The sequence below is a fragment of the Cynocephalus volans genome, chromosome 12 (assembly GCF_027409185.1).
Source record: "Cynocephalus volans isolate mCynVol1 chromosome 12, mCynVol1.pri, whole genome shotgun sequence".
NCBI lineage: Eukaryota > Metazoa > Chordata > Mammalia > Dermoptera > Cynocephalidae > Cynocephalus > Cynocephalus volans.
This window is the reverse complement of record NC_084471.1, coordinates 26923915-26936519: the sequence shown is the minus strand read 5'-3', so window position 1 is coordinate 26936519 and position 12605 is coordinate 26923915. Positions and strand designations below refer to the sequence as shown.

Here is a 12605-nt window from a genome sequence, read left to right as displayed (position 1 = left end):
GCTGAGTCAGGGGCTAAAACTCTTTCTTCCACAAATATTGATTGATTACCTTCTCTTTGTGTTCCTGCCTTTGTGGCTTCTGCCTTCTCTTTGTGGTTCCTGGAGTTATTCATAGATAAACTCAGTGTACGGGAACATAGACAAGTAAATAGTTAATTATGGGTCAATTTCATAGGTGCTTTAATTGCAAGAGTGCTAGGGGAATTTAGCAGGGGAGTACCGAACTCATCAGTGGGGAATGTTTAAGGAAACATCCAGGAAAGAGCACATGAAGTTGGGCAGTGAAAGACAGATGACATGAAGTTGAATACTGAAAGACTGAAGTTGAACATTGAAAGAATACTGAGTAGCCAGAGGAAGAGTAGGGCGAAGAATAGAAAGGATATTCCAAGCAAAGAGAACAACATGTGCAAAGGTCCCAAAGCCAGAAAGATCATAGCGTCCTTGTAGTCCTGCAGGCCATTCAGTGTGACAGAGCTTAGGTCCAACAGGAGTAGGAGGGGCTGAGGGAGAGGACGGTGGACCAGAGAGAAAGTAGAGATGAGTTCATAAGAAGTCTTTTACGCCAGGTTAAGGATTTTGAATGATGCTGTCAGTGTTCAAGCTGGGGGAGTCTGTCGGTACTAGGGAAGAGCCTCACTGAATATGAATTCTCATCAGCTGAATGAGGAAGTTTGATGGTGGTGTTGCGTCTTCTGATCTGACAAGGCTAAGTGGTGTCTGATCTTTGTTGGAAGACGTCCGGGGTGTGTTCAGATCCATTTTCTCAGCAGATGTTTCGGTGCTGAGAGGACATTGGTACTTCAGTCCTATTTCTGCGGCAAATAAACCTTATTTTTCTTTTAGAAATGTTGCTCACAGGACTAATCTCATGGCCTCTCAGAGCCTGAAGAGAGTAAAATCTCTGGAGTTTTCCCCTCTGTTTTATTATGACTCAGTCTTGCCTTCGTACTGCCAGAATATGCCCATTCCCTTATTATGTCTCTACCTTCCTACTACTGAGATCAGAGAACATACTAGAGATGTGGAACGTCTCAAATTTCCAGTGTGTATCTTCTTTTCCTTCTATTTCTTAAGTGAAACTATTTTAACTTAAGAAAAATTATGAGTATAATGTCCTATTAGGATAGACTCAAGAGATGCATTTAGAGGCTCTGCTTTTTATGAGGGTTCCTCCACAAGGATTTTCACCAACTAGGAACATATTGAATATTTATTTAGATGTCCTGAAATCTTCTATAGCCACCTCGGCTTCCCAGTGATAGTTTTTATCCAAGTGTTAAGGCTTAATGGTCAGCCCTCAGGGTACTCTCCTAAACAGTGATGTTATGGCTCAAATAATTGCCAAACTTTCTTTCTTTAAAGAAAACAAACTTCTTTCCCTTGGCAATCATTTTCAGCTGGGATGTATTACAGAATGTTTTACATTATCATGATCTTGTAATAAAACTATTCCCAAATCAGTAATTGATATGTCATCTGATACCATAAAAACGTTTGAAAAGCCTGGGTCTCTTCAAACTGTTAAAAAATTCATACCCTGTTTTAGTTTTTCAAAAGTTTTCTGACTTTGTGGATTTGGATAATCTCACCAGGTGTCTGTTTTATTTCAAATCAATGAAAGGTGGATTAATTTGTTGTCACAAATGAGGGACAAACCTTTGATAACAATCTTTAGCTTTCCAAATGAGATGACTGGCTTTTTTGTTGGTTATGGGCATTTATTTTTTCTCTTTTTCTGTCTTGGTTATTTGACCCCTGGAAGTCCATTTTGGCTTTTTGTACATTATACCATAGGTTTACCTTAAAGGATTGCACCAATCAGGGATGTCCTTGCTCTTCTATTTCTGATGAAATACAGCAGTCATCATGTGGCTTATGAAGTTGCTTTAGGTCCACTGAAGAGTCCACTAGCTGAACCCTCAGAATCTTTGCAGATGAAATCTCTCGTTGGAAAAAGGCAGAAATGGTCCTCAATCCACTTGCTAAGGGTTTCAAGGGCATCACTGTACACTGTTGTTTTCTGTATAGCATCCATTTCCCCTTCCAAATATCACCTTTTGAGGAATTTCTTCTTCCCTATTACATATACTCAGGTGGCACTAGTCCTCAAAAGGAAGACTAGTGATGCCAGCTGGGCCAATTGGTTGCTTCCTGCTTGGAATCTGAATCTTGAGTAGAGGGATAAAAGGACTAAAGCTTTAGTCTTATACACCCCAGTAGAAAATGATTGCCAAGGAGAATATTTGTCTCCTTTAAGGAAAGAAAGTTTGGCAATTCATTCATTCCGACGCCTGTGTCCTTATCAGATTATTGTAACTGTGCTCTGTGGACCCTCCTACCTCTCTGGGGCTGGTAGGAGGCCTGGTTTTCTAGTTGTCTCTGTTGCAAAGAAACTCACTTGTTGCATCTAGTTTTCTCCTAATACTGTTTGTTGGAATCTAAACAAATCTGTAGTTGAGATGATCTTAGCAATCTCAAATTCTAGTAATAGTGCCTCAACTTTAAGCAAAGGAGTGCTATAGTTTCACAGAGTATTTTTTATAATCGACACAGAATCTAATTGAATGGTCTCATTTTGTAACGAGAACTAATGAAGAAGACCAGGGATGCTAGAAGTTCTCGTAACTCCTGGCTATAATATTTCTTGAATTTACATCTTGATGTCCCCTAATACAACTGTATTAACTATGTTAGCCGTAATTGGATTTAATTATTTTCTATTTGCTTTTTGTGTGGGAGAAGAATACATGCAAACTATTTTTTTTGGAGGTCTTCTCAGCTCTTTTTAATTATTCCATGCTGAAGCTTCCTTATAAAATAGTAAACTCTTCCTGATTCTGACCCCTTCCTATAGGGTCATGTTTTGATTCCCAGGCTTCAAACTATTTGACAGAAAATTTTAGCATATATACATTTTAGGATTTTTTTTTTCTCTTAAGCGATTTAAGGGTATTGCATAGAAAACTTCATCTAGATTGTCTTTCTATGCTTCTTAGCTTTGTATTAAGACCAGGTAGCATAGTGGTTAGGAGTATGCGAGTCTTGGATTAGAGTTCTGGTTCTGCCACTGATTAGTCATATGACCTAAGCCTTAAGTTTTAATTTATTCATCTGTAAAATGGGTGTTCTCAGGAAGATTAAATAAAATGATGCATACAAAATGATTAGTGTTTGGTACAGAGTAAGCAGGTAATAACTGCTAACCATTGTTATTATTATTGTTGTTATTACTCTTTCATTTTAAGCACTCTGGAACGTTCTGAGTTATTTTTTGGTGCTTTAGATATATTTTTCTCTATCAGATTACACATTTCTTTCTGTACTTTCTCCTAGATTTATCTTATAAATTGTGTATTTTATTCTCAACATTATTCCTTCCCAGAATTCTTGGATTTGACTTAATCTACTTTTCGTCTTCTTCTGTACTGTACATTATAATGTTGAGAACCCAGAATATACTTCAGGGAGGTCTACTAGATAAGAAGTAAATATGGCACTTTATCATTCCAGTCTTGTGGTAGTTGTTTACATATGTCTTAATCATGCTGTAGAGATTGCATTACATCTTTCCATTAGTATTTTGCTGCACTGTGGGTGTCAAGCCTGTGTAAAATGTATTTAATGTCAGTCTGTCCTCATACGTATTACATAGCTTCTGAAGAGAAGCAAGTCTCATTTTCTCTAATGAAAGCTATAGGCAGAGAAATTTACATTCAAAAATATTTTGGATTTCAGTACTGTTGTTTTGTGGCACTCTGAAGCACAAACCGTCATTGAAAGAATGCTCAGAACTTACATCTCATGTGAGTTGGTGTAGAAGTTCCTTTCCATTGAGGTTCCATGGCTGAGTCTTTTCCTGTGCTAGGTAAAGGCTGATGTCTCCTTTCAGAGTTAGCGAGTCTTTCTAATTTGCCAGGCCCTGTGCTAGACAGTGGAGGATGTGAGGATATAGTTACTTTCCATTATCTGATATGTCATGGAAAACATGACATTTTTCTTCTGATTAGAGGATGGTTTGTCTAGATTTAGCAGTTATAATACTTAGGTATTCTAGAGCATTGCTATTATAGACAATGTTCAAGTCCATATTCATAACACCTTCCCACAATTGAGTAGAATTGGTTTCATGGGAATTTTTTCTTCTTGATTTTTTAGAACTTCTTTTCTGATGAGGAACCTCCTTAAAAAAAACCCCAATCACTTTCTCATAAATGGAATCTTATTAGCAGCTCAATGATTTGACTTGTTAAGATTCTAATTTCTAATTAGCATTAGGATTTGCTTTGAGTTCTATCACAGAATTTATCTGATTTCCCTAAATCAAAAACTTGGTTTCAGACTTTTCTTTTGTTACCTTTCACTTAAAACTTTAATACTTCTTTTTTTTAAAAAAAATTTCTTTATTGAATCAAAATCGATTATACATATTTTGGGGGTTGAACATTGAGATATATTGATCAAATCAATATTACTAGCACATATATTGTTACAAATCGTAATTATTCTTTATGCCCCTTGTCCAATCTCTTCTCTTCCCCCATTGCCTCCCCCTACCCCCTCTAATTACCGTAGATTACTTCCCTCCTTCTTAAAGAGTTATGGTTACTCTGTTGATTTGTTGCCTAGATGATCTGTCCAATGCTGAGAGGTGTGATCAGGTCCCCTAATATTATCATAGAGCAGATACTTCTTCTGTCACTCTGAAATGGGCTTTGTGGAGAGAGACATCCTCTTCTTTTCTTTGTCTCTTCTGGTGACTCTTGTGTCAATGCACTCCACTGGTTGGCGGACTATCTGTGTGGTGGTTGTGGCGTCTAGCCACTTTCATGGCAGCTATGCTTATTGTGGTGGCTCTGGCGGGCCACCAAAATAAGGTCATGTTTTTGCCATGCTCCTTGGTGCTGGTGGTGTGCCTGGTTGTGGGGTATGTCTAGTCCCTTTCTCCATGCCTCTGGTCCCTGGGCAGGCCCTGAGGCATTGGCTCCATGTGCCTGGTTGTGGGAGGAGGGTCCAATTCCCTTCTCCATGCCTCGGGTCACCAGGCAGGCCCCGAGGTGCTGGCACAGTGTGTCTGGTGGTGGGAGGGCAGTCTGGTCTCCTTCCCCGTGCCCCAGGTCCCTAGGATGGACCTTAGGTGCTGGCGTGGTGTGCCTGGTTGTGGGAGGAGGCTCCCATCCCCTTCTCCATGCCCTGGGTCCCCAGGTGGGCTCTGAGGTGCTGGCATGGTCTGCCTTGTTGAGGGAGGGCAGTCCGGTCCCCTTTTCCATTCCCCAGGTCTCTGGGCAGGTTTAGAGGCACTGGCGCGGCATACCTGGTTGTGGGAGGAGGGTCTGGTCCCCTTCTCCATGCGTCTGGACCCCAGGCATACCCCAAGGTGCTGGCATAGTGTGCCTGGTTGTGGGAGTGTGGTCTGGTCCCATTCTCCATGCCTTAGGTCCCTGGGTGGGCCCCGAGGAGCTGGCGTGGCATGCCTGGTTGTGGGAGGAGGGTCCAGTCCCCTTTCCATGTCTTGAGTCCCAGGGCATGTCCTGAGGTGCTGGCACAGTGTGCCTGGTTGTGGGATGGTGATCTGGTCCCCTTCTCCATGCTCTGGGTCCCCGGGTGGGCCCCGAAAACTTTAATACTTCTGTTAACCTGTTTCAAATTGGGCATGGGATCTGAGTTAGGGGTCCAAAGTTAAAATTGATCAAGACCCAATCAGAACATTTTAAACATACTATCTTAAAATGCATTATAGTAAAGATCATTCTCTTCTGTCATAATTTAGTGTGTCTTTCACTCAAAACACATTGATTGAACCAAAAGAGATAGATAAATTACTGTTCTTGCCACTGAGATACTCATTGTTTAGAGGATGTGGACAGCTGCATGTATATAGGTACTCCATTCCCTTCATTTCCTATTATCTTTATTTCAGTATTTAGTGTTATTTAGTATTTAGTATTTTATTATACCTGCTAAATAAAGATAGTAGGAAATAAAGGGAATGCAGTACCCAAGTACATGGAGCTGTCTTGGAAGATATCAGAGGAGGTGATGTTTGAATGGGTCTTGAAGTAGAGAAAGGGATGTAGGATCTTCCAGGAAGAGGAAATTGCATGGACAAAGACTCAGAAGCCTGAAAGAGCATAGCACTGTCAGGGAATGAGTGAAATTTTTTCTTTTATGGTTTCAGGGGTTAGGTTGGACAGAGAGGTAGATAGAGAGGGAAATAGAGAAGGAGATAAGGCTAGAAAATATGATCAGAGTGAAAAAGGCTATGGAGAAGTTTGCACTGTAGCAAGTACTGGAGGCACCATTGAAGGGTTAAAGACTGAAAGTTGAAGAAAGGCAGGGGAGAAAGGCAGGGGAGAAAGGTAGATTACTCATTTCAATCAGTGGTTCCCAGTCCTTGCAGTGCTTCAGAATTATTCTTGGCATTTGTTAATAATGCAGATATTCAAGCTCCTGGAGATTTTTATTTTGGAGTGGGAACAGACAATCTTAATTTTTAAATAAGCTCCATAGATGATATTCATCAACCGCCAGTTTGAGAAATGTCTGTGATACCCTAACAACAGAAAGCAGTAAATTATTGATCCTTGTTGGGTTCATGGATATGCAGAGAGAAGATGCTAGAGTCAAGTCAGAAGATGCTAGTGTCCAACTAGTTCACTGGAGCAGGAACTACCAAGGAAAATTTTGGGATTAAGTTGGGGAGCCCAGGGCAGTTGTCTAGTCAATTGAGATGGGGTCAGGTGCAGAGCTGCTGCTATATTTTACAGGCTCCAAACAAAATCTAGAGGAAGAAAATGTCTCCAGATTTTCAAGGCATTGACTCTCTTCCCTTGTGTTGCATCATTTTTGTTTAGGCTGGTTTTACCTGTTCTTATGTAACCTGAAATAGCTTGGTCTCCACAGCCTGGGATGCAAATGAAGGCACATTAACATTGAATGTTTTAAATATAATAGGTTTTTTCTCCCTTCTGTTCAAGTAGGAATTTCTTCTGTCAAAGTTTTCCCGCAGTTATCTGGGGAATCCACTTACCTTTTCTGGCTCTGGCCTCTTCCTCATCAAGGCTCTCACCTGCTGTTGCCCTTCGTGGGAGCCCTGCTCTGCAGACACATTTGCCCTCCCAGGGAGCCAAAGCTGCTCTGTTGTCTGTGGTAGGGGGTGCAGAGGAAGCAACCTCTGCCCAGCCCTGTTCTGGTTGTGTCCTCTGGGCCTAACTGGCAGTGCTTAGGTCTTGGTTCTGTGGTAGATTTTATGACTCAGCTCCCTCAACATCTGCCCCTGACCCTTTTTTCATTCCTTTTCTACATATATACTTTTTATCTTCTCAGTTTGGTTGAATGAGTGAAAAAGTGGAAGCAATGGAGGAGAGCAGATGCCATCCTATCTCCTCGATTGACTCATTCGTTCAATGATTCAACAGTTGCACTGAGCACCTACTATGTGTGTATAAACTAGTTTTGGGGTCGAAATGCCTAAGGTCTTTGGCATGTAGGCTCTGGAAACACAGTTACCATATAAGAAGTCCCGTCCCACATAAAAGAATGAATGTCCTTGAAGTTGGTAAGATTCTTGACCTGCAAATGCAGAAACATTCCCAAGGTTTCCTGGCATAGAATGAGTAGAGTTAAAAAACCATTTGTCATCACAGATACATTTTAACCATGACTAATGATTTTAGACCTTAATGTCAACTATTTCCAATAAAAAATAAAAATGAGAAGTAAATTCTGATATCAATTTAGGTCAAGATTCATTATTTTAGGAAACAATGTATGACACTAGTTTTATAATCTCCACTCTCACAGGGAGCTGGTTTACTCACTACACTTTAAATATCACTTTGATGCATAACCAGATCCTATTTCCAGTCTTACTCTCTCCTTTGGGCTTGAGATCCATATTTCCAAATGGAAACTTCAAACTTAGCATGTCTTCTGTAGGGGAAACAGCACAGGTTTTTGTATCAGAGTGAAATGCATTTGAAATTTGGTAGACAGACATGTCTCCTTATTTCCAGGATTTCTTCTTTTGTATTTGTTAAACTGACTAGAATTTCCATAATAAAATGGAATAGTGACATTATTTCTCTTTGTGGATTTTATTGAGAAATCTTTTTGTGCTTCACTATTAGCACTAAGAGTGCTACTTTTGGGCTATAAGTAATATTTTGGCTACTGGTGAAAATTAATATTTTTTAATAATACTAAAATAGCTTTCCTAGTTTGAGTTTTTAAAAAATCAGTAATAAATGTTTAAAATGTTCAAATATCTTTTTGGTTATTGAGCACTATATTCATAGTTTTTCTCATTTGATTTATGAATATATAAAGTTATATTTATTTACTTCCTATTAAATTATCCTTGCATTCCTGGGAGAAAGACAATATAATTACAGTACATTATACCTTTCATATATTGTTAGATTCAAGGTATTAGTATTTTATTTAGAATGTTTGCATTTATATTTATAAAATTGTAGCTCTGTGTTTTCATGTGCAGTTTTATCAGAGTTATAATAGTTTTATAAAATTATATGAGAAAACAATTTAAAGATGGCATAGGAATGATCAATACCTTAAGATCTGACATATTTTGCTTATGAGATCATTTGAGCCGGACACTTTCATGGGAAGTAATTTTTGGGTACTGTATTAGTCTGTTTCTGTTGCTTGTAACAATATAGCTGGAGCTGGGTACTTTGTAAGAAAATGAAATTTATTGCTTGCAGTTTTGGAGGCTGGAAAATCCAAAGTCCAGGGAACACACTTTGGTAGGGTCTTTGGTAGTGGCTTTACAGCAATGCAGGGGTCTCACATGGCAGAAAATGGTGAAGCAGAGAGAGAGAGAGAGAGAGACTCTCATGCTCTCCTTTTAAAGCCCTCAGAACCATGCCCCTGGCCACCATTATTAATCCATTCACTACTGCACGCGGTCCTACAATCTAATCAACGTCTTCAAGGCCCCACCTTTCAATTGCCATAATAGGGTTTCCCACCCTCAACAGTTACAGTGGGAATTAAGCTTCTAATATATGGACTTTGGATAACACAATTCAATCAGACCACAGCAGATATCTTTTCCAGTTTCTTCTATCATTATTCTTCTGTTTCCTGCTTCTTGAGTCAGTTTGCCGATTTTGCATTTTCATCCCTAATGGCTAATGATGATGTACATCTTTTCATGTGCTTATCGGTTATTTATATATCTTTTCTGGAGAAATGTCTATCAAAATTCTTTGCTCATTTTTTAATGGGGTTATTTGCCATTTTATTATTGAGTTGTAATAGTTCTTTACATATACTGAATACAAGTCTCTTATGAGGTATATGATTTGCAAATATTTTCTCCCCTTCTGTAGGTTGTCTTTTCACTTTCTTGATGGCATCCTTTGAAGCACAAATGTTTTTAATTTTAGTGGGGTCCAATTTATGTACTTTTTTTTGTCAGTGTGCTTTTGGTGTTATACCTAAGAAATCATTGCCTAACCCAAGGTCATAAATATTTGCTCTTATGTTTTCTTCTATGAGTTTTCTAATTTTACCTCTTACATTTGGGTCTGTGATTCATTTTGAGTTGATATTTGTATATAACGTGAAGTAGGGGTCCAACTTTATTCTTTTGCATGTGGAGACCCAGTTGTTCTAGCACCATTTGTTGAAAAGACTGTTCTTTTTCCATCATTCATTTAATTTTAATCTTCACATGGGATTTTGCTTGGAGCTCAATTAGAGAATCTTTGCCTTTTAATTTTATTTAGAAGGCCAGTTTAACCTATATGCATGTATTATTGTTGCTGATATATTTAGCTTTACTTTAGAAATTTATTTAGATCGGATTTTTATGTTTCTCTTTTGTTTCATGTGTTATCTTTCTGTTTTACAAAAGTAATTGCCTTTACTTCAAGTTTACAGAATAAGTGTGTCTATTTTATTTCTTTTTGCTGCTAGTAAGAAACTCTGAATAATATTCATTTCATAAACTACATTTACCAATAGTCTTATTACTTGAGAGTCACACCTCAAGCTGCATTAAGGGTAAGTGTACACTTTGTCAGAATAAATGCAGATGATTGTGTTTTGAACTTTTTAAGGACAATGAAATATGATGATAGATATTCAGAGGGTTTGGTTTAAAAATGAAATGTCTCATATTAATGTATGATAGTAATGATAAATATATTAGACATAGAAATATGCCACCATTGATGAGCATGCTTAACCTTATTTAGTACAAAATCTTGCAATGATTAAAATATATATGCCTCTGAGCCTCAAAAGACTGCACAGTGAAAGATAATGTTGTCTTATATCATCAGAATTCTGAAAATGTAAGTGAAGTCCAGGCTCTTAAAATGTATTTTTCTGTTTTCACACTTCATTTTAGGAAGCGTATTCTTTAATTGAGAAAACTGAAGCAGAACAGAATGCCCTATATTCATATCAGAAATTTTTGGAAAGTTCAAAAACTCAAAAAAGCAGAATCCCTCCTCCTCCTATCCTGCTCTCCCGAACTCATTGTTCTGTGACACTCAAACCTGCTCCGTTTATTTCAGATATTAAGGTAAGCTGTTTGTTATGATCTTTGCCTCATGCAAAGCAATGTAAGTACTTTTATGACTATAATGATTCATACTTTTTTTGCTTTTAAGACCTGAAAAGTCTTATTTATAAGCACTGAACACTGGATTAGTATCCTGATGTCTTATGTATACTTATTTCTTCATGGTATTTTCCCCCTTTTGCTACTTACGGTGTCCTCTGTATTGCAGTGCTATAGCCAAATATATGGTAAGGAGACACAATAGGAAAGCATTTTCCTCTAAGTATCTTTGTCACCATTACACAGTCATATGCTGACATCCTAGTGTGCTCAGGATAGAGGCCTTACCTGAGTGGAATCAGACATTTGAAGAGGGTAGAAGTTAGTCGCAGAGCCAGCGATGGAGACGAGGCAGCAGTATGGACATGTGAAGGTGGTGAATCTAGAGGTTCTGCCCAAAGTTCTTCCAAGAAAATGTGAATTCTTTTGATGCAAACAAATGACAGTTCCAACCATATTATGAATCATAAACATTTATGTATTTATTAAAGGATGAGCTTTTTCTCCCATTCCTGACGCTTTGGAATTTGGCCTAAATGTGACTAAAACTTGAGATTTAGTTACCTCACAAGAATCTGGTTCCACCTAATTTATATTTCGAATATTGCATTTTCCTCTTTTGGATGTTCAACAACATGCTCTTTGATGTTTTATAAAATAATAAAGTTTTGTCTTTGATTCTCTTTAGGATGTTTTGCATGAACTTGATATAGTAGAAAGATCATAGGCTTTGAGGTCAGACACATTTAGGTTTAATATTCTAGCTCCACCTTTTACTAGCAGTATGAATTTAGGAAAGCTAAATACATTTTCTGTGGTTTTTTCATTTGTAAAGTGTTATTTACTGTGAAAATAAAATGAGGTACTGTATAATATTCTTGGCATATCAACTGATGTCTCTCCACCCCTTGTATTAAAGGTATATAGTAAAGTTTACTAAAAGTAATTAATGAAGGTATAGGCTATGATTACATTATTTGACTGTTTTTCATAAACTCTATCCAATTATTGTGTCTATAATCTGTCAAGCTCTCTGTGAAGTAATTGAGGTATAAACACAGGTAAAACGTGGTTCCATTCTTCAAGGAGCTTCAGACTAATGGGAGATGGACATCAGTGAGAAGTAATATCACTTTCGTAATGCTTGATAATTGGGGGAACAGAAGTAACATTCATCTTACACCTAAATGTGCTGTACTGTAGGTAATATAGTGCTATTGCTAGCAGTTTGAAAGTTCAACTTTGGATTTTTAAAAAATCTGTTTAAGAATGGGGCTTCACTAATTTTGGAAAACTAGTACAGAACTATGACTGGCTGATTTACTAAGAGTTTTTGTTTGTTTTTATTCAAATATTTTGGTTTATTTAACCAAAATCTTATTTTTTATGTATTTCAATTTAGTGATTAGTTGATTTCATAATGCTTAGAAATAGGAAGATATGAGTCTCATATTTGACCTACAGTTTTAGGACTTGTCAATTTGTGCATTATATGAAGTTTATGTGTATTTTACATTAGGAAAGTTGTCCCAGGAAATTGTCACCAACTGTTACATACTCATTAGCACTAGATGGTGCTATGGGCTTAAATAAATTTTCCGGTTTGAGAATTCAGCCATCTTTTTTCTTATCAAAATCTCTTGTTGAGGTATTTATTCATTTCATTAAAATATTTTTTTATAATTGAAAATGCCAGTGTTATTTACGTTATTTATAAACTCTTCTAAAATTAATGGTGATGTGTTGATGATATCTCTACTCTTATGTCGATTCTTGTTATACATAGCTTCTTAGAGTTACTCCATCAGTGGAACAAAACGAAAATATAAAGTCTACATGTAAAAATGCTTTTAGAGAGAATTTTACCCTCCAAATTCTGGTTTATACTTGTATATTGGAACTTTGAGTAATAATGATCTAAAGTCATATAACACAGTCTTTTTGCCTTTTTTTTTCTATGAAAGACGTTACTCTTTTTGCATTGGAAATCAAGGGAAGTTAATTTCAA

General features: G+C 37.5%; 1 protein-coding gene across 1 annotated transcript in view; it reads left to right on the top strand.

Moving 5' to 3' along the window:
• CFAP54 (cilia and flagella associated protein 54) overlaps positions 1-12605 on the top strand; it is a 302389-nt gene that overhangs the window by 63292 nt on the left and 226492 nt on the right. Inside the window, exon 20 of the mRNA XM_063115642.1 lies at positions 10382-10558. Coding sequence (XP_062971712.1) covers positions 10382-10558 — 177 coding nt within the window. The remainder of the gene's footprint in view (positions 1-10381; positions 10559-12605) is intronic.